The 23,226-nt window shown below is 42.9% G+C and overlaps 1 protein-coding gene across 3 annotated transcripts in view; it reads left to right on the plus strand.

Annotated features, from left to right (window-relative positions):
• pard3ab (par-3 family cell polarity regulator alpha, b) overlaps nt 1–23,226 on the plus strand; it is a 152,245-nt gene that overhangs the window by 87,727 nt on the left and 41,292 nt on the right. For all 3 annotated transcript variants that reach the window (XM_062988060.1, XM_062988061.1, XM_062988062.1), the window contains 4 exons: nt 6,213–6,446; nt 6,534–6,756; nt 12,368–12,478; nt 19,058–19,261. In XM_062988060.1, the coding sequence (XP_062844130.1) occupies nt 6,213–6,446; nt 6,534–6,756; nt 12,368–12,478; nt 19,058–19,261 (772 nt within the window). The remainder of the gene's footprint in view (nt 1–6,212; nt 6,447–6,533; nt 6,757–12,367; nt 12,479–19,057; nt 19,262–23,226) is intronic.

Here is a 23,226-nt window from a genome sequence, read left to right on the forward strand (position 1 = left end):
AGCAACTCCTACTGTTTGGTCGAGGCTTCAGCCCCATGTCCACTCACTGTCCACTCTATTAGAAACTCCTACCTAGTTGCCAGGAGAACGGTATTTGTCTGACTGCATTGTGCCGAGTGTAAAGTTTGGTGAAGGGGGGGTATGGGGGGGGGGTATGGTGTGGGGTTGTTTTTTAGGAGTTGGGCTCGGCCCCTTAGTTCCAGTGAAAGGAACTCTTAATGCTTCAGCATACCAAGAGATTTTAGACAATTTCATGCTCCCAACTTTGTGGGAACAGTTTGGGGATGGCCCCTTCCTGTTCCAACATGACTGCGCACCAGTGCACAAAGCAAGGTCCATAAAGATATGCATGAGCAAGTTTGGTGTGGAAGAACTAGACTGGCCTGCACAGAGTCCTGACTTCAACTCGATATAGAACACCTTTGGGATGAATTAGAGCGGAGACTGCGAGCCAGGCCTTCTCGTCCAATGTCAGTGTCTGACCTCACAAATGCGCTTCTGGAAGAATGGTCAAAAATTCCCATAAACACACTCCTAAACCTTGTGGAAAGCCTTCCCAGAAGAGTTGAAGCTGTTATAGCTGCAAAGGGTGTGCCGACATCATATTAAACCCTATGGATTAAGAATGGGACGTCACTCAGGTTCATATGCGTGTGAAGGCAGACGAGCGAATACTTTTGGCAATATATTGGACACAGGTCAAATAAATCAATTAATCTGTACATGAGCCTGCTGGGCTGTTTTTTTGGCAGATTGCTCTTCGACTAGAGGTCACCATGAACAGAAAAGCACTGATCAAATACACTGCCTGGCCAAAAAGAATGTCACACACTCTAATATTTGGTTGGACCGCCTTTAGCTTTGATTACAGAACGCATTCGCTGTGGCATCGTTTCCACAAGCTTCTGCAATGTCACAACATTTATTTCTGTCCAGAGTTGCATTAATTTTCCCCCAAGATCTTGTATTGATGATGGGAGATTTGGACCACTGCGCAAAGTCTTCTCCAGCACATCCCAAAGTTTCTCAATGGGGTTCAGGTCTGGACTCTGTGGTGGCCAATCCATGTGTGAAAATGATGTCTCATGCTCCCTGAACCACTCTTTCACAATTTGAGCCCGATGAATCCTGGCATTGTCGATGATGATGTTCCCCCCCACTGTCCTTCCACTTTTTAATAATGCGTTGGACAGTTCTTAACCCAATTTGAGTAGTTTCAGCAATCTCCTTAGATGTTTTCTCTGCTTGATGCATGCCAATAATTTGACCCTTCTGAAACAGATTAACATCTTTTCCACGACCACAGGATGTCTTTCGACATGGTTGTTTAACAAATGAGAAGCTACTCACTGCATCAGTTAGGGTTAAATAACTTGTTGCCAGCTGAAACATAATCACCCATGCAGTAATTATCCAATGGTAGGCTCTTACCTATTTGCTTAGTTAAATCCAGGTGGTGACCAGGCAGTGTATGTCAATTTGCAATCGTATCATCTAACATTTGAGAAACTTGGATTGGCCACTTTTGGTTGTACGTGTTTTGTACCGAGTGGCTTCAGTCCGACTGTCAGGACTTGATGAAAATTAATAGCTGCAATTTTCAGCTGTCATTCATTCCTATTTCTTTATCCTCAGCCTAGCATTCCTAACCCCATCTGTCCCCTTCTGTCACAGATAGTCATTTACAGTGTATCACAAAAGTGAGTACACCCCTCACATTTCTGCAGATATTTAAGTATATCTTTTCATGGGACAACACTGACAAAATGACACTTTGACACAATGAAAAGTACTCTGTGTGCAGCTTATATAACAGTGTAAATTTATTCTTCCCTCAAAATAACTCAATATACAGCCATTAATGTCTAAACCACCGGCAACAAAAGTGAGTACACCCCTAAGAGACTACACCCCTAAATGTCCAAATTGAGCACTGCTTGTCATTTTCCCTCCAAAATGTCATGTGATTTGTTAGTGTTACTAGGTCTCAGGTGTGCATAGGGAGCAGGTGTGTTCAATTTAGTAGTACAGCTCTCACACTCTCTCATACTGGTCACTGAAAGTTCCAACATGGCACCTCATGGCAAAGAACTCTCTGAGGATCTTAAAAGACGAATTGTTGCGCTACATGAAGATGGCCAAGGCTACAAGAAGATTGCCAACACCCTGAAACTGAGCTGCAGCACAGTGGCCAAGATCATCCAGCGTTTTAAAAGAGCAGGGTCCACTCAGAACAGACCTCGCGTTGGTCGTCCAAAGAAGCTGAGTGCACGTGCTCAGCGTCACATCCAACTGCTGTCTTTGAAAGATAGGCGCAGGAGTGCTGTCAGCATTGCTGCAGATATTGAAAAGGTGTGGGGTCAGCCTGTCAGTGCTCAGACCATACGCCGCACACTACATCAAATTGGTCTGCATGGCTGTCACCCCAGAAGGAAGCCTCTTCTGAAGTCTCTACACAAGAAAGCCCGCAAACAGTTTGCTGAAGACATGTCAACAAAGGACATGGATTACTGGAACCATGTCTTATGGTCTGATGAGACCAAGATTAATTTGTTTGGTTCAGATGGTCTCAAGCATGTGTGGCAGCAATCAGGTGAGGAGTACAAAGATAAGTGTGTCATGCCTACAGTCAAGCATGGTGGTGGGAATGCCATGGTCTGGGGCTGCATGAGTGCAGCAGGTGTTGGGGAGTTACATTTCATTGAGGGACACATGAACTACAATATGTACTGTGAAATACTGAAGCAGAGCATGATCCCCTCCCTCCGGAAACTGGGTCGCAGGGCAGTGTTCCAGCATGATAATGACCCCAAACACACCTCTAAGATGACCACTGCTTTATTGAAGAGGCTGAGGGTAAAGGTGATGGACTGGCCAAGCATGTCTCCAGACCTAAACCCAATAGAACATCTTTGGGGCATCCTCAAGCGGAAGGTGGAGGAGCGCAAAGTCTCGAATATCCGCCAGCTCCGTGATGTCGTCATGGAGGAGTGGAAAAGCATTCCAGTGGCAACCTGTGAAGCTCTGGTAAACTCCATGCCCAGGAGAGTTAAGGCAGTTCTGGGAAATATCGGTGGCCACACAAAATATTGACACTTCAGGAACTTTCACTAAGGGGTGTACTCACTTTTCTTGCCGGTGGTTTAGACATTAATGGCTGTTTATTGAGTTATTTTGAGGGAAGAATAAATTTACACTGTTATATAAGCTGCACACAGACTACTTTTCATTGTGTCAAAGTGTCATTTTGTCAGTGTTGTCCCATGAAAAGATATACTTAAATATCTGCAGAAATGTGAGGGGTGTACTCACTTTTGTGATACACTGTATGTCCATGTTTTTATACACTCAAATACACACACTCCCATCCACCCACACACAAGAGTTCCTTTTTTTCCAACACACATTCACACAAACACCCCCTATTAGGTTTTGGAACCCCCAGAGAGCAGAATGTGCAGTACGGGGGGCAAATAAATGAAATGAATTCTGCTGGTTTAAATCGTGTGAATGCCTTACATTCGCTTCATGTGGTGTAGTTGTATCAGCCGATCAGCCATAACATTAAAACCACCTTCTTGTTTCTACACTCACTGTCCATTTTATCAGCTCCACTTACCATATAGAAGCACTTTGTAGTTCTACAATTACTGACTGTAGTCCATCTGTTTCTCTGCATGCTTTTTAGCCCTCTTTCATGCTGTTCTTCAATGGCCAGGACCCCCAAAGGACCACCACAGAGCAGGTGGATCATTCTCAGCACTGCAGTGTGTGGTGTGCTGGTATGAGTGGATCAGACACAGCAGCGCTGCTGGAGTTTTTAAATACCATGTCCACTCACTGTCTACTCTATTAGACACTCCTACCTAGTTGGTCCACCTTGTAGATGTAAAGTCAGAGACGATCGCTCATCTATTGCTGCTGTTTGAGTTGGTCATCTCCTAGACCTTCATCAGTGGTCACAGGACGCTGCCCACGGGGCGCTGTTGGCTGGATATTTTTGGTTGGTGGACTATTCTCAGTCCAGTAGTGACAGTGAGGTGTTTAAAAACTCCATCAGCGCTGCTGAGTCTGATCCACTCATACCAGCACAACACACACTAACACACCACCACCATGTCAGTGTCACTGCAGTGCTGAGAATGATCCATCACCCAAATAATACCTGCTCTGTAGTGGTCCTGTAGTTGTCCTGACCACGGAAGAACAGGGTGAAAGAGGTCCAACAAAGCATGCAGAGAAACAGATGGACTACAGTCAGTAATTGTAAAACTACAAAGTGCTCCTATATGGTAAGTGGAGCTGATAAAATGGACAGTCAGTGTAGAGACAAGGTGGTTTTCATGTTATGGCTGATCGGTGTTTCTAGCTAAGCTTTGAAAGTGCCGAGAGATGTAGAGAATGGGGGCAACAACGTTAAAGGACCTGCTCATAGTGGAAAGCTTGTACTAAGACTTCTTAATGTATAGTAAGGTTCCACCTGCAATGTTTTGGATATACAGTTTTAATCTGCGTACTATAGAACTACAGTAATCTAGCCTAGATGTAATGAAAGCGTGTACTAGAATCTTATCATCTTTAAAAGAGTCTATATGATGGACTCTAGCAATATTGCAGAGGTGGAAAATGAAGGCTTAGTCTAGAGATTGAGGTGGGGGTAGAACACTAAGGTTACGCACACTGGAGGACCAGAATATCTCCAACTGAAAGAAAATGAATGAAGTTATAGTTCAGCCAGGATAACAGCTCATGAGTAAGATAGATTTAAGAATCCTCCACATAGCATTGAAAACTGAGGGCATGGGAACGAATTATGTTCCCAAGGGGCAGTAAATAAATAATAAATTGCAGGGGGTCAAGGACAGAGCCTTGTGGAACACCCTAAGCAAACCAATAGTGAAGCAATGAGTCCTGTCAGTTAAATAAGAAGTAAACTAAGACAAACTGATTCCAGAAAGTCGGGAAATGTGACTTTGAAACTGTTTAAAGAGAATGAAAGATGTGTGGCTAGAGTAAAATAATAGGAGTGAATTGTTAAAACACAGAGAGAGAGAGAGCTGTCTCAATTCTGGAAAGCCTCAAAAAGGTTATTGGCTTTTACAAAGTAATGAACTCGAGAAGCAACAATTCTCTGGAGAACTTTGGACACAAACAGCAGATTAGAGATGGCTCTGAGATTTTCCATCAGGCTTTCTGGCAATAGAGGTAACAACAGTTTTTGTCAAAGTACTGGGTACACAGCCAGAGGTAAGTGAGAGATTGACGAGATTGGGAAGGAAATGTCAGCCAGGCGGAGTGTTGTCAGAGCAGGGTCTAGTTAAAGTCGAGGGTTCGGGTTTGGAAATTATCTCAGCAATACGGTCAGGGGGACAAAAATTGGAAAAGAGAATGCTACGTGGGCTAGGAGGAAAGTCGATATGATCAGAAGAGGGGGTTTGGGGTAGTCGAAGAAGCTTTGACAGTTCACTGTCCATTTTATCAGCTCCACTTACCATATAGAAGCACTTTGTAGTTCTACAATTACTGACTGTAGTCCGTCTGTTTCTCTACATGCTTTGTTAGCCCCCTTTCATGCTGTTCTTCAATGGTCAGGACCCCCACAGGACCACTAGAGAGCAGGTATTATTTGGGTGGTGGGTCATTCTCAGCACTGCAGTGACACTGACATGGTGGTGGTGTGTTAGTGTGTGTTGTGCTGGTATGAGTGGATCAGACACAGCAGCGTCACTCACTGTCTACTCTATTAGACACGCCTACCTAGTTGGTCCATTTTGGGCGCTGTTGGCTGGATATTTTTGGTTGTTGGACTATTCTCAGTCCAGCAGCACTGCTGTATCTTATCCACTCATACCAGCATAACACACACTAACACACCACCACCATGTCAGTGTCTTTGCAGTACTGAGAATGATCGGCTACCCAAATAATACCTGCTCTGTAGTGGTCCTGAGGGGGTTGACCATTGAAGAACAGCATGAAACGGGGCTAACAAAGCATGCAGAGGAACAGATGGACTACAGTCAGTAATTGTAGAACTACAAAGTGCTCCTATATGGTAAGTGGAGCTAATAAAATGGACAGTGAGTGTAAAAACAAGGAGGTGGTTGGCTTGACAAATGGAGGTTGCAGTCAAAATTCAACCAATCAACAACACCTGAGATTTGGCAAGCTGCTAGTTAATAAATAGTTAACTCTTGTCTACCATTCCTCAGGCAACTCCACACGTGATGTCGGTCCCTCTCTGGGCCTAAAGAAGTCCAGCTCCCTGGAGAGCCTTCAGACGGCCGTGGCCGAGGCCACGTTGAACGGCGACGTCCCGTTCCACAGACCACGGCTCCGTATCGTACGGGGGCGTGGCTGTAACGAAAGCTTCCGGGCTGCAATCGACAGATCATACGACAAGCCATCATTGTCCATCGAGGACGATGGAGAGCCCATGGATCCACGTATGTGTCTTTTTTATTACTACGTTCATTTAAAGATGCAATGTTGTCATTTGAAAAGATTTTTAATCTATTTTTATTCTGACGTAGTTGAAGAAGACACTGAAGAAAGCTCTCAGTCCGGCCGGGACTCCGTCTCCACCGTCGCCGACCTCACGCCTCTACCCACGACCCAGCGGCAGCTCACCAACGGCAGCCAGCTGGCGAACGACAAGAAGAAAGAGAAGGCAGGGAAGGAAAAGAAGAAGGCAGAGGAGAAGGACAAGAGTAAAGGAAAGAAGGGAATGCTGAAGGGGCTTGGAGAGATGTTCAGGTGGGTGAAAAGAAAGGCCGGGTCTCATTTGCTGGACCTCACGTTTAATCTACTCAATGGCCGGTTTTTGACCACACTGTAGGTGTAGCTTAAAATAATCAGTGCACACTGACTTTGACTTTTATTTCATTGCAGACAGGATGAACCTGAGATATTTCATGTTTTATCTGCTCAACTTCATTTCATTTATTAATAAACATCCATTCCTGCATTTCAGGCCTGCAACACATTCCAAAAAAAGTTGGGACGGTAAAGCATTTACCACTTTGTAATGTTGCCGTTCCTTTTCACCACACTTAAAAGACGTTTTGTCCCATTCTTCCTGCAAACACGTCTTAACACGTGCAACAGTACGAGGTCAACACACATTCTCTGTTGGGGACAGGTCAGGTCTGCAGCCATGCCTTTGTAATGTGTGCAGCATGTGGTTGAAAAATGCAATGGCCGTCCCTGGAAAAGATGACGTCTTGAAGGCAGCACATGTTGCTCTAAGATCTCAATGTACTTTTCTGCATTAATGCTGCCATCACAGAAGTGTTATTGACCTTTACCGAGGGCACTGGCACAGCCCCGTACCATGACAGACCCTGGCTTTTGGACTTGTTCCTGATAACAGTCTGGATGGTCCTTTTCGTGTTTGGTCCGGAGCACACGGTGTCCATTTTTTCAATAAAGACACGTTTACACTGTGTGATGGTCCATCCTGGATGCCTCCGAGCCCAGAGAAGTCGACGCCGCTTCTGGGCATGGTTAACATAAGGCTTCTTTTTTGCACAGTAAAGTTTTAAGTGGCATTTGTGAATGTAACTCTGTATTGTAGTGATTGACAAAGGTTTGCCCAAGTAATCCGTCACCCATGTGGTTATATCAGCTATTGTTGAGTGGTGGTTCTTGATGCAGTGCCGTCTGAGGGATGGAAGATCACGGGCGTTCAGTTTAAGCTGCCGCCCTTGGCCGTTACGCACTGAAATTTCTTTTGATTCTTTGAATGGTTTAATGATATTATGCACTGTAGAGGGAGAAATATGCAAATCCCTTCCAATCTTTCTTTGAGGTTCATTGTTTTAAACATTTCAATAATTTTCTCTGGAGATCCTCTGATCATCTTTGCTCATCAAAGACTCAGCCTTTCCTGGATGATTACAATCACCTGTTTGGAATCACATCATTATTTAGTTTTTTCACCTCATTGCTAGCCCTAAATTGCCCCCGTCCCAACTTTTTTTGGAATGTGTTGCTGGCCTGAAATGCAAACTGTCTGCAATGAAATAAAAGTCAAAGTAAATGTAAGGAACACTGCATTTTTATTCATTAGCATTTTCCATACTGTCCCAACTTTTTCTGATTTGGGGTTGTACATAGCGCTCTTATCAGCATACTTGACTTGACATGAGAGAGTCTCACCATAAAAGAGTGTCAGCTAGCATGGAAATTGGTGTGAAAATTAGATTAAAAAAGGTTTCTTGTCTCTGACATATTTCTAGAACTGCCAGATCAAAAAAAAATCGAACATTATTATTCAGCATTTGTGCTGAGCTGCACAAATGAAACACCATAACTGTCAAATACCAATAAGACTTTTGCCCTCGAGCCACTCTTAGCGTAGACTGAAAATCTCTAAGTTGGCATTATGCAAGTATGGTATTCGTTTTCAAAATAAACTGGCGTAATGACTTTGCTCTGCTCGCGTAGCTGTGGGTCTAAATATCATCGCGTCTGGCGGTCGTGAGGAGGATTAAATACGGCGGGCCGGAAGATGATGAATGTTCTCGGCTCTCGTGTGGAGGAAAAGTTGGAGTGCACGTCAGAAAGTTTTTGACAGGGAGAGCAGAAGTCGTTATGTTGTAGAGTACTGGAGGCAGCGTATGTGCCGGGCTGAGGCTGTTGCATGCATCACTGTGCCAGAATGTCATTTTCTGTATTAATGTAGCCGCCAGAATGTGTAATATTCAGGCTTATATAACACACACACACACACACACACACACACACACACACACACACACAGATAAGGGCTTTCCCAGTAGAAAAATGGCATCTGCTGTCTGTGTGTGTGTGTATGTTTACACAAACTTGAGAACAGTCCCTGAATGTTTTCACCAAATTGTACATGGTACTTTTTTGCTGCCGAAACAGCCCTGACCCGTCAAGGCATGGACTCCACTAGACTCCTGTAGGTGAGCTGTCGTATCTGGCAACCAAGATGTCAGCAGCAGATCCTTTAACCCCTGTAAGTTGTGAGGTGGAGCCTCCATGGATCGGACTTGTTTGTCCAGCACATCCCACAGATGCTGGATTGGATTGAGATCTGGGGAATCTGGAGGCCAAGTCAACACCTCAAACTCGTTGTTATGCTCCTCAAAGCCATTAGGGAATACTGTGTACATAGTCTGCAACAATGCTTAGGTATGCTTAGGTGGTATGTGTCGAAGTAACATCCTCATGGATGGCAGGACCCAAGGTTTCCCAGCAGAACATTGCCCAAAGCATCACACTAGTGCATCCTGGTGCCATGTGTTCCCCAGGTAAGTGACGCACATGCACCCGGCCATCCACGTGATGTAAAAGAAAACGTCATTCATCAGACCAGGCCACCTACTTCCATTGCTCCATGGTTCAGTTTCGAAGCTCACGTTCCCATTATTGGCACTTTTGGCAGTGGACAGGGCTCAGCATGGGCACCCTCATTGGTCTGTGGCTATGCTGCCAGATACACAGCAAATTGTGATGCACTGTGTATTCTGACACCTTTCTATCAGAACCAGCACTAACTTCTTCAGCAATTTGAGCTACAGGAGCCACGTGCATCGATAAGCCTTGGCCGCCCATGACCCTGTCGCAGGTTTACCACTGTTCCTTCCTTGGACCACTTTTGATAGATGCTGACCACTGCAGACCGGGAACACCCCACAAGAGCTGCAGTTTTGGAGATGCTCTGACCCAGTCGTCTAGCCATCACAATTTGGCCCTTGTCAAACTCACTCCAACACGTCAACTTTGAGGATAAAATGTTCACTTGCTGCCTAATATATCACACCCACTAACAGGTGCCGTGATGAAGAGATGATCAGTGTTATTCACTTCACCCGTCAGTGGTCATAATGTTATGCCTGGTGTGTGTGTGTGTATATATACATACATACATACATACATACATACATACATACAAGAGTGTGTGTGTGCATCAGCACTAACTCAAAGTAGCAGGACGACCTAAAAGCTGCAAGAACAACTTCAAGCTTTACGTCTTATAGTCTGTTGCAGTAAAAGCCATGTGATTAGCAAAAACCTTCAGATTTTGGACCTCAGCCTCTTATCCCATAATGCTATAAAGCTCATTTGACTGTGGGCAGTGTCATTCATATTCCAACAGCTTTTAATTCATGGCTGTAGAAGTCACCAGCTATAGTCAATCATAGACAGTAATAAAGAACTTAAAAGTTATGCCCTTATTTCTTTAACTAAAGCTACACCAGAGTTTCACAAGTAGCGTTTTACTTCCTCCTCCACTGATGATGGTTATAACGATGATGATCTCCTTTTCACATCCAAATATTTAACCTTTGACTTCCTACACTTTCTATTTCTCTGCCATGGGAACATCAGGATCAGATTTATAAATGTAGGTGTTTCCCAGAGCAGAAAGAGAGAGTGAGAGAAGTGTAAATGATTGAGGAAAGTGGTGGAAATGGAAAGCGAGCGAGGCTCCCTGTGCACCACTGGCACAGGTGGAAGACATTACAGGTTTTTTTTTTTTCTGGTAATGTGTGAGCAATCAGAGTAGCTGAGGAAAGTGTGAGGTGCGGTGGGATTGTGATTGGTTCATAATGATCTCAGTCATTTTTAAAAAGCACGTTCAGCTGATCTTAAAATGTATCAGGTATTGAAATTACTAAGTATCACCTACTGTACCATGAAGTGTAATAAGAGTCAGGTACAAAATGTTCAGAAAAAGTGATTGGGTTTGGGGTTTATAGTCAAGTGCAATGAATATGTGTGTCTCTATATTTAGTCATTTATTAATTTATTCACATCTGAGGCAGCCTGTTATTAGTAGATGATGATAGTAATGAGGATTATTATTATTATCACTTGTTGGTTATTGCTATTAAATAATGGGGTTTACTATTATTATTACTTGTTGGTTATTGCTATTAAATAAAGGAGTTTATTATTATTATTACTTGTTGGTTATTGCTATTAAATAATGGGGTTTATTATTAGTATTATTATTATTACTTGTTGGTTATTGCTATTAGATAATGGGGTTTATTATTATTTTTACGTAATGTTATTGCTAATAATTAATTGGGATTATTATTATTATTATTATTATTACATAATGGTTATTGCTAATAAATAATTGGGATTTTTATTATTATTATTATTATTATCATTACATAATGGTTATTGCTATTAAATAATTGGGTTTGTTATTATTAGTAGTATTATTATTATTAATATTATTATTATTATTATTATCATTATTCATATTATTATTCATATTATTATTATTACATGATGGTTATCGCTATTAAATTATAGGGTTTATTATTATTATTTATTCATTTATTACATATTAATTACTGCTATAAATAAATTCATTTATTTATTTATTTTCTTCATTCTTATAAACCACTTTATCCTGGTCAGGGTCTGTTTTCCCAGGGTCTGGAAACAGGCTGAAATACCTTGGAATAGTACTAATAATACTAGTAATTCTAATACTGGTAATTATTATTATTATTATTGTTATTTAATAGCTATTTCTTTTATTTTTATTTATTTATTATCATTATCATTAGTATTTTTTATTATTATTATTATTATTTAATTATTTATTTTAATTTATTATTTTATTATTGTTTTGGTTTATTAATTATTTATTATATTTTTACATATTGGTTACTGCTATTAATTCTTTTTTTTTTTTTCATTTTTATCAATTAGTTTATACTGGTCAGGGTCTGGTTGCACTGGAAAACACTGGGCACAAGGCAGAAATACCTTGGAATAATACTAATAATTCTAATACTACAAATTTACTATTTTTAATAATAATAAGGATAATAATAATAATTGTTTTAGAATTATTAATAATTATTATTGTATTTTTTGGCTATTTCATTCATCAATAATATTAGCTGTTGGTTATTTCTATTAATTAGTTTAACAATTTTAATTATTATTATTGGTTATTATTTATTTACTTTGTAAATAATGTCAGCCTTATGAAGCTCTGTGATTGTATTTATTTATTTATTTTTATGGCAGCTTTAGTCTAGGCAGAATCGTAAAGATTTTGATGCCATTCGGAACCCCTGGGTACAGGGCAGGAACATACCTTGGATGCAGCAACATTCACTCAGTGTCACACTTCCTCACACCTAAAGATCATTTTAATCAGTCTGTTCAGCTTTTCCATGTTTCTGGAGGCAGTAGGAGACACAGATCATGTGAACCTTCTTTTATATTATGATAGAAGGTCAAACCCAGGTTGCCATGCTACACCCACTATGTACTTGTTCCTCTATCAGTGCTTGTGTAATAGTGTGGATTTTAAAACCTGCTGATGATAATGATGGTGGTGTATTTGTGTGTCTGTTTGTAGGTTTGGAAAGAACCGCAAGGATGTCGTGGAGAACAAGGGCAGTAAGTTGAGGGCGGATGAGACGCAGCCTACGGAGGAAGAGACGCACAGGATGAGACAGGAACAAGAGAGGTACACAAATGTACTCTCTCAATACACACACACCATCTTCAATTTGTTAGATCTGATAGACAGAATTTTCTCTGCTGCCTACACCACACTTCAAATCTATAAGTGATCAATAGGTAGGGTTTTGCCAAGGACTAAGCTTATTTATATATGAAGCACTGTTGTATTGGCCTAGTCTGTCTATAACACATGCCTGTCACTTGACTGGCTTGCTTTTGACACCCACCCTTCACCCTGCAGGTGGTAAGTCCATAAGTAACCGCCATGTTGCTTTTTTGGCAAGCCTGACCAAATTATGTGTGGCCCAGTTACAAGTCTCTTGAGTCAGGGTGAGTCTCGGTGTACCTTTTGTGTCTTCTTGCTTAGCGACACTTAGGAGCAATTTGAAAGTGAATCAACTCAAATGACTCAGCATTAAAGATTCGACTCAGAGTCGACTCGTTTTCTTTATTGAAATCAAATTAAGATTCAGTTCTTTGGAAACTGGGGTCAGAGCGCAGGGTCGACAATTGTATGCCCCCAGGAGCTGAAAGGGTTTAGGGCTTTGCTTGAGGGCCCAACAGTTGGGGTCTGGAATCAAACCCACTAAGCTACCTGTGCCCCCTCACTGTTGTTTTTTACGTTGGTGATTTTTGAAATCCCCTGCTACAGTGGGCAGTATGATTCGGCACCTGGTTGATTCCCAAAAACTCTGATCTGAACCACCTCCTGCAGACAAGTTTATATGGGAATCCGTATAGCACACAGAGAGTCAGGCACTGATCTCCATTATCCCCCATCTTATCGTGCAGGCACCATAGATCAGCCAGAAGAGGTCGTATTGCAGCAGTTGTGTGAGAACCTGTTAAGCCCCTTACAGACACAGCCAATCGTGTGTCTGTGTAGGCACCCAGCCGGCTCATAGCGGCTCATAGCAGAGCTGAGAGCTCGAGTACTGTTTGTATTCCGTTTTCACTCAAGCCGCCTTGATTAATACGTTTTGTTTAATTATCCGACGCCGACCGGTATGACGAATTATCAACAAAAGAGAAGAATCAGAAAACCGACGACTACTTTCCCACACAACTGCGTATGATCCTCAGCTGTGTCATTAGCAGGAAGTCGTGTTAAAATCCGCTTATCACAGTAAACGGTGAGAGACCTGAATAAAAGATGCGCGCTAATGACGGGGCTTAATGATGACAGCGGGAAACAGCAAACACGCTGCGACCACGGCGACGAGGAACCGAGAGCGACACCGAGAAACAAAGCGGCGCCGATCGAGAGCGAGTGAGCGAACGATGAAGAGTGACACGTCTTTAAACGGGTGCTGTGTACGCCGCGTGTCTTAGCGTTTTCACGCGGACAGAGGGCCAAGCAGTAGGTGCTAACACGACGTGTATTAATGGATGAACGTATATTCGCACCCACGTGCTCAGTGGGGTGTTACTATTCAGTCGAGGGTGTGCCTGCACCCAAGCATAAAATAAACACCAACAGCTTTAAATTTCTTCTGTGTGCCTGGATGTATGTGATATATATACAGTGGAACCTTAATTTAATTGACTAAAGGAAGGGGGGGGAGGGGGGGCACTGGTCTGTAAAATGCGTTTGTCCGAAACGGCGAGGTTTTTTCCAGGGGGTGCAAAAATGCACTAAAACACAGCACTAGGATCAACAAAGTGCTAAACATGCATATTTGCACATATTGTAATGTAAAACGTCTAAATAAATATAAAGATTTGGTGTACTGTACTGCTGGGGAGAAATTTATTTTACCTTGTGGGGTGGAGGAGATGTTCTGTGCCATGATTGTATAGTGGGGACAGAGTATCTGTTATTCTGACTTGCAAAATTAAGCATAAAAAGGCGAGAACAAAGCGAGCCTCCTGACAAAATTAAGTCTATCGCTCATGTAAACACAGAGACGTGCGCCGACTAGTGGACGATTACTGAACTTACTGGTCTTGGTACAATTCTCAGGGTAATTTTAAACCATCAGACCAGTCATTTGGTTTTCCAGATTTTGTCCGTTAAATCCGAAATCTGTTAAACGGAGGTCAAGTCAAGTCACGAATCTTGTATACACAAGACACATATTGGAAATGTAGCGTAGAAATAAATCGCACAATAAATTACGGCACAGCGGCCAAAATCCAAAACACAGCCTTAGCTTATGTTCTTCCAGATGCTATTAAATGTATTACCGTGTCCTATTAGGAATATAATCCGTTATTTTGTAAATGTGCTTATAATTAAAAACCTTTTCCTGGTTGTGAAGTAAAACACGAACTCGTTAGAAAGCCAACCAAGCGTTTCATTAACAATCATCTGTGTGACGCAAACTGAATAAATGCAAACAACAGCATTTCTTACTAAAAATTTAAATCAGAAGGTCTGATTGGTTAAGAAAGTCTTTCAACCATTAGTGCCAATTCTATCTAATTCTTTTTTTTTTTTTTTTTTTTTTTTTTTACTGATCCCCAACTTTTATCCCCATTCTAATCGTGTCCAATTACCCTGATTGTGTTCTCTATACTGATTCGACCGTTTTGCTGCTGACTGAGGACGCCACTCAACTGACTTGCGCCCCCTCCGGCACGCAATCAGTACAGCCTGCATTTTTCACCTGCATGAGCCGAGTTCATACACCGAGAGACACTGCGCACGGAGGCTCACACCCCCCCTCAATGTTATTCCTCAGCCCTGTGCGGGCGCCGTCAGTCAACCAGCAGGGGCCGCAGTTGTACCAGTTATGAGGACCTATGCTCCGACTCTACCTCCAAGCCACAGTCCACAGCCAAACGTTGTTCATACTGCCACCCAACCCAGTCGGAAAGGCAGAGCTGAGTTTCGATACGATGCATCTGGAAACCCAACTCTGGTGAGCTAGCGTACTTTACCGCTGCGCCACCTGAGCGGTAGTGAGAAGTGAGATTCCAATCCAAAGGTAACAAAAACGTTCAAATGAAGTGAATTTCAAACTGTGTAGGGAGTAGGGAGCGACGCTTCATCACTACGCTGGAAGCTGGCTGTAACATTTACCCATATATATATACAGTATATATATATATATATATATATATACTGTCTATACAGTGTATCACAAAAGTGAGTACACCCCTCACATTTCTGCAAATATTTTATTATATCTTTTCATGGGACAACACTATAGAAATAAAACTTGGATATAACTTAGAGTAGTCAGTGTACAACTTGTATAGCAGTGTAGATTTACTGTCTTCTGAAAATAACTCAACACACAGCCATTAATGTCTAAATGGCTGGCAACATAAGTGAGTACACCCCACAGTGAACATGTCCAAATTGTGCCCAAAGTGTCAATATTTTGTGTGACCACCATTATTATCCAGCACTGCCTTAACCCTCCTGGGCATGGAATTCACCAGAGCTGCACAGGTTGCTACTGGAATCCTCTTCCACTCCTCCATGATGACATCACGGAGCTGGTGGATGTTAGACACCTTGAACTCCTCCACCTTCCACTTGAGGATGCGCCACAGGTGCTCAATTGGGTTTAGTCCATCACCTTTACCTTCAGCTTCCTCAGCAAGGCAGTTGTCATCTTGGAGGTTGTGTTTGGGGTCGTTATCCTGTTGGAAAACTGCCATGAGGCCCAGTTTTCGAAGGAAGGGGATCATGCTCTGTTTCAGAATGTCACAGTACATGTTGGAATTCATGTTTCCCTCAATGAACTGCAGCTCCCCAGTGCCAGCAACACTCATGCAGCCCAAGACCATGATGCTACCACCACCATGCTTGATTGTAGGCAAGATACAGTTGTCTTGGTACTTCTCACCAGGGCGCCGCCACACATGCTGGACACCATCTGAGCCAAACAAGTTTATCTTGGTCTCATCAGACCACAGGGCATTCCAGTAATCCATGTTCTTGGACTGCTTGTCTTCAGCAAACTGTTTGCGGGCTTTCTTGTGCGTCAGCTTCCTTCTGGGATGACGACCATGCAGACCGAGTTGATGCAGTGTGCGGCGTGTGGTCTGAGCACTGACAGGCTGACCTCCCACGTCTTCAACCTCTGCAGCAATGCAAGACACTCATGTGTCTATTTTTTAAAGCCAACCTCTGGATATGACGCCGAACACGTGGACTCAACTTCTTTGGTCGACCCTGGCGAAGCCTGTTCCGAGTGGAACCTGTCCTGGAAAACCGCTGTATGACCTTGGCCACCATGCTGTAGCTCAGTTTCAGGGTGTTAGCAATCTTCTTATAGCCCAGGCCATCTTTGTGGAGAGCAACAATTCTATTTCTCACATCCTCAGAGAGTTCTTAGCCATGAGGTGCCATGTTGAATATCCAGTGGCCAGTATGAGAGAATTGTACCCAAAACACCAAATTTAACAGCCCTGCTCCCCATTTACACCTGGGACCTTGACACATGACACCAGGGAGGGACAACGACACATTTGGGCACAATTTGGACATGTTCACTGTGGGGTGTACTCACTTATGTTGCCAGCTATTTAGACATTAATGGCTGTGTGTTGAGTTATTTTCAGAAGACAGTAAATCTACACTGCTATACAAGTTGTACACTGACTACTCTAAGTTATATCCAAGTTTCATGTCTATAGTGTTGTCCCATGAAAAGATATAATGAAATATTTGCAGAAATGTGAGGGGTGTACTCACTTTTGTGATACACTGTATATATATATATACTGTATATATATATACAGTATATATACCTGAGTATATATATATATATATACAGTGTATCACAAAAGTGAGTACACCCCTCACATTTCTGCAAACATTTAATTATATCTTTTCATGGGACAACACTATAGACAGGAAACTTGGATATAACTTAGAGTAGTCAGTGTACAGCTTATATAGCAGTGTAGATTTACTGTCTTCTGAAAATAACTCAACACACAGCCATTAATGTCTAAATAGCTGGCAACATAAGTGAGTACACCCCACAGTGAACATGTCCAAATTGTGCCCAAATGTGTCGTTGTCCCTCCCTGGTGTCATGTGTCAAGGTCCCAGGTGTAAATGGGGAGCAGAGCTGTTAAATTTGGTGTTTTGGGTACAATTCTCTCATACTGGCCACTGGATATTCAACATGGCACCTCATGGCAAAGAACTCTCTGAGGATGTGAGAAATAGAATTGTTGCTCTTCACAAAGATGGCCTGGGCTATAAGAAGATTGCTAACACCCTGAAACTGAGCTACAGCATGGTGGCCAAGGTCATACAGCGGTTTCCCAGGACAGGTTCCACTCGGAACAGGCTTCGCCAGGGTCGACCAAAGAAGTTGAGTCCACGTGTTCGGCGTCATATCCAGAGGTTGGCTTTAAAAAATAGACACATGAGTGCTGCCAGCATTGCTGCAGAGGTTGAAGACGTGGGAGGTCAGCCTGTCAGTGCTCAGACCATACGCCGCGCACTGCATCAACTCGGTCTGCATGGTCGTCATCCCAGAAGGAAGCTGATGCACAAGAAAGCCCGCAAACAGTTTGCTGAAGACAAGCAGTCCAAGAACATGGATTACTGGAATGCCCTGTGGTCTGACGAGACCAAGATAAACTTGTTTGGCTCAGATGGTGTCCAGCATGTGTGGCGGCGCCCTGGTGAGAAGTACCAAGACACCTGTATCTTGCCTACAGTCAAGCATGGTGGTGGTAGCATCATGGTCTTGGGCTGCATGAGTGTTGCTGGCACTGGGGAGCTGCAGTTCATTGAGGGAAACATGCATTCCAACATGTACTGTGACATTCTGAAACAGAGCATGATCCCCTCCCTTCGAAAACTGGGCCTCATGGCAGTTTTCCAACAGGATAACGACCCCAAACACAACCTCCAAGATGACAACTGCCTTGCTGAGGAAGCTGAAGGTAAAGGTGATGGACTAAACCCAATTGAGCACCTGTGGCGCATCCTCAAGTGGAAGGTGAAGGAGTTCAAGGTGTCTAACATCCACCAGCTCCGTGATGTCATCATGGAGGAGTGGAAGAGAATTCCAGTAGCAACCTGTGCAGCTCTGGTGAATTCCATGCCCAGGAGGGTTAAGGCAGTGCTGGATAATAATGGTGGTCACACAAAATATTGACACTTTGGGCACAATTTGGACATGTTCACTGTGGGGTGTACTCACTTATGTTGCCAGCCATTTAGACATTAATGCCTGTGTGTTGAGTTATTTTCAGAAGACAGTAAATCTACACTGCTATACAAGTTGTACACTGACTACTCTAAGTTATATCCAAGTTTTATTTCTATAGTGTTGTCCCATGAAAAGATATAATGAAATATTTGCAGAAATGTGAGGGGTGTACTCACTTTTGTGATACACTGTATATATATATATATACAGTATATATATATATATATATATATATATATATATATATATATATATACAGTGTATATATATACAGCTCTACCCACTAGGCTACCCACTAGGCTACCACTGTCCAAAGTGCTTGAGTACTGTGTTTCACCAAAGCCATTAAGTCAAAAGAGCACTGGTTGGATACCAAGGTCTGGCTTATAGTCAATTGCTGTGCCAATCAAGCGGCTATAAACTAGGTCTTAAAGTTTTGACCCTGTGTCCAGGATCCAGGCTAAAAAGCGAGAGCTGCGAGAGCGCCAGGCTCGGGAAAGGGAGTACGTCGAGATCCAGGACTTCGGCGAAGAGCACTCGCTCTCCAGCATCACTTCGCTTCAAGCCAGCATGCAGCGCGGAACCTACCACGGCTACCGAACGCCCCCGGACTCGCCCTACTCTCAACCCCGCAACGGTCAGACTTCAACAGACAGGTGAGGAGCTGGTTACTGTGCATAGGCCCAGACTTTTGGGTTCTTTCCACTCTTTGTTTTTGATGGGTCACATTGTGAGATATTCTCACAACATCCACAAAGTTGAATCAGTTCATCTGGACACAAGTTTGTTGTAGAGATACGATTGAGTGACGAAACGTATCTCTACAACAAACTTGTGTCCAGATGAACTGATTCAACTTTGTGGATTTGTGTACCTGGATTATTGAGCATGCATCAACAGATTCTCACAACATATTGTAAAAGTCTTACCATATTTTTCTTTATTACTTTTCATTATTACCAGCCTGCGAGGCTCAGTTGGCTGGCTTGCAGGGGAGCGGTCGGTCAAACCGCACTGAAGTAGGACTGTAATAAAATTATAAACAGATGAAAACAAATCATAGTCTATCTGCCAGACCTCAAACATCCAGACTTTGTTTTTCCTGCTTGGATACAATGCCTGGCTCTTGTATGTATAAGGGTTATTAAATGGGAGCAAACAGCAGTAAATCAGTGTTGCTTAAACTTTTTGAACAGAGTGCTTAAGGGGAAGCACATGCACCACATGTATACAGTACAACAGTAGTTCTCAATCAGTGAGCCTACATACAAGGGGGTCCAGGTACATTTAATTGAGAAGAGTAAAAAAGCATCACATGATGGGACGGGAAAATTGAGTGGCTTTTGGTGTATGAAAGATTTCTTATGAGGTCATAATGTATACATCTATTTTAAACTACCTGTAGCGTATGTTGGGTCTTTGAGAATAGACAGATGTTTATTTCGCCAACTATAAATGTGCAAAGGTCAAAGGAGGGCAACTACGATGAAGGTGGTAGAAGGGAAACCTTATCAGGCTTTAAAATAGGGGTCTGATTATCTGCTTTTTTGTGAAGTATGGTGTCGGTAGCCTACACTTCATTTTAATGAAACCCCAAATATAGATTATTATAGATATTAAAACTTTGGCTTCCTAAAACATTTATGTAGGGCAGCTGTAGCCTAGTGGTTAAGGTACTGGACCAGTAATCAGAAGGTTGCCAGTTCAAGCCCCACCTCTTCCAGGTTGCCACTGTTGAGCCCCTGAGCAAGGCCCTTAGATTCTCAATCACTTAGATTGTGTACTGGTTTGGATGAAAAGTGTCTGCTAAATGCCGAAATGTAAATGTATCTATGGCTGCTCTTGTATTTAAGGGTTGCCATGGCAGGTAATTCTGGTCTTCATGCCTTAATTGGCACAGTTTCAATGACGGATGCTCATAAAAACTTTGGCTTTCTAAAAACAACTATGTAGGGCAGCTGAAGCCTAGTGGTTAGTCTTCTGGACCAACCAGATTTACATTTACATTTTCAGCATTTAGCAGACGCTTTTATCCAAAGCGACTTACACAGTGAGCTGAACACGATGAGCAATTGAGGGTTAAGGGCCTTGCTCAGGGACCCAACAGTGGCACTTGGTGGTGGCGGGGCTTGAACCGGCAACCTTCTGTTTACTAGTCCAGTACATTAACCACTGAGCTATCACTGCCCTTGGTAGACCACGTCTTTTTGGATACAGCTGGAACGGGAAAGGACTTGATTTGATGATTAGGAGGGCTGTCTACAAATTTATCTGGCTGTATAGTCTAGTGTACATGTTCTTTATAAGTGACTAAGGTGTATAAGGTGTTCATGCCTTGAGCCCAGCGCTTTCGGGTTGTACTGTACAACCCTGACCTGAATAAAACTGTTGATAAAGCCATGAAACTGTATGGCCAAAACCATTCGTATTAATGTGGACTTGCCCTTCTGGGAAAGCATTGTACAACATTTTGGAGTGTGTTTTTAGGTTTAAGTGCCCATTAACCCAAAAGAGCACTGGTTGGATGACTAGGTCTGGCTTCCCCTCTGTGTTGAGTGGTGGAGTGGGTGGTGCAACCCTCATTATTACTTATTTTAGTCAGGCTTATGACCAGCACTTAGAGCACACTGACAAGTGCACCGTCCAATGACTCGGCTGATTGGCCACCTCCACAGCAGCAGAATAGAATAGAACGCCTTTATTTGTCACATGCTGTATGCTCTAGAGGCTTAAGGGCAACAGTGGCTGCATGGACGAACTAGGATTTAAACCCACAATCTTTCAACCGATAGCCCAAAACTCTACCCACTAGGCTACCACTGTCCCAGTGTTTTGTCGAAGCCCTGTCCAGATTATTCATGGCTTGCACCCAACGTTTTAGGTTTGATCCGTGTCCGAATGTGGACTTGCCCTCCTACCCCCTGTTCCCTGGTTAAGCTAAGACTTCCCTTCTATTCCGGGAAAGCATTGTACAAGATTTTGGAGTGTGTTTCTGGGCGGGGTGCCCATAAAGTCAAAAGAGCACTGGTTGGACGACAAGGTCTGGCTCGCAGTCAATTGCAGTTCATGTCAACGGTTCACCCTGGAGCTGAGATCATGGCTCTGTGCGGACCACTCGAGTTTCCCCACACCACTCAGGAATTGGCAGACTACGTATGTTTGGATACAGCTGGAGCAGGAAATTACTCGGTTTGACGATTAGAAGGGCTGTCGACAAATGTATCTGGCTGTATAGTCTAGTGCAGCGATTCTCAACTGGTGGGTCGCGACCCACTTCTGGGCGGGTCGCGGACAGCTTGTAAAAAATAAATACATAAAAAAAAATGTAAAAATAATTAATGCTCATCTGATTTTGTACTGATCTTTTATCTGGAAAAAAAAGAGACAGAGAGAGGCACGCATCAGACGCGCACAGCGTTCTCGTTGCCATGGTAACCACCATTCGTTTGCCGGTTACCCTTCTCTTTAAATTTGTGATGATGTTCGGAGGCAAGATGGCGAAACGCAAATATAACCCGGAGTATTTGAAATGTGGATTTTCGTTCATTGAGGACAAACACGGACAGAAACCCCAGTGTGTCATTTGTAATGCTCTCATGCTGGCACATGAGAGCATGAAACCATCCAAACTAATGCGACATTTACAAACGAAACATCCCGCATGTAAAGACAAGCCGGTGGAGTTTTTTAGCTAGGTGGTTAAGGTACTGGACTAGTAAGCAGAAGGTTGCCGGTTCAAGCCCCGCCACCACCAAGTTGCCACTGTTGGGTCCCTGAGCAAGGCCCTTAACCCTCAATTGCTCATCGTGTTCCGCTCATTGTGTAAGTCGCTTTGAATAAAAGCATCTGCTAAATGCTGAAAATGTAAAAATGTAAATGAGCTGAAGGTATCACAGAAGTGTCTGACAGCATCTTGCTCCAAACAAGAACATGCACTCCGGGCGTCTTACCTATCTTTGTGAAAGTGGCTTTTCTACCTTGGTCCAGCTCAAGTCAAAGCAGAGAAACAGGTTGAACACTGAGCATGATCTGAGAGTAACTCTGTCTGCTGTCACCCCAGACTTTGAAACTCTGATCAGAAGTAAAGTACATGCCCAACTGTCTCACTGACTTCCACAAAAGACAGGTTAGGTGAAAGCATCTTGTTTTGTAGCCTTATTTATTTTATGCAGTTTTGATATTTAAATTTATTGTAGTAACTTTTATACATGCAGTTGGCATGGTCCTCCTCAGTTTATTTAAAAAATTGCTCTTAAATTCACTTTGCATGCATATGTATGTTTAAATGTGTTTTTGAAGGCTATTTTTCAAAAATAAATTTGTTTGGTTTGTATTCTATAAAAGTGGGTCGCGACTTAATGACCATGAGAAAATGTGGGTCCCGGGCTGAGACCAGTTGAGAAACCCTGGTCTAGTGTACGTGTTCTTTATAAGTGACTAAGTGTATAAGGTGTTACCCTTGGTAATAAACATTATGATTGGCACTCTTCCCCCCTCTGTGTTGAGTGGTGGTCTGGGTGGTGTGTTTATTTTCCTTCTCTGAGAAAACTCCTTAAAAAAAAGCCCCTTTTTCCCGACTGTAAAGGAAAACAAACCCAGAACGAGTGTTAAGTCTGATAGA

This window comes from Trichomycterus rosablanca, chromosome 25 (genome assembly GCF_030014385.1).
Source record: "Trichomycterus rosablanca isolate fTriRos1 chromosome 25, fTriRos1.hap1, whole genome shotgun sequence".
Lineage (NCBI taxonomy): Eukaryota > Metazoa > Chordata > Actinopteri > Siluriformes > Trichomycteridae > Trichomycterus > Trichomycterus rosablanca.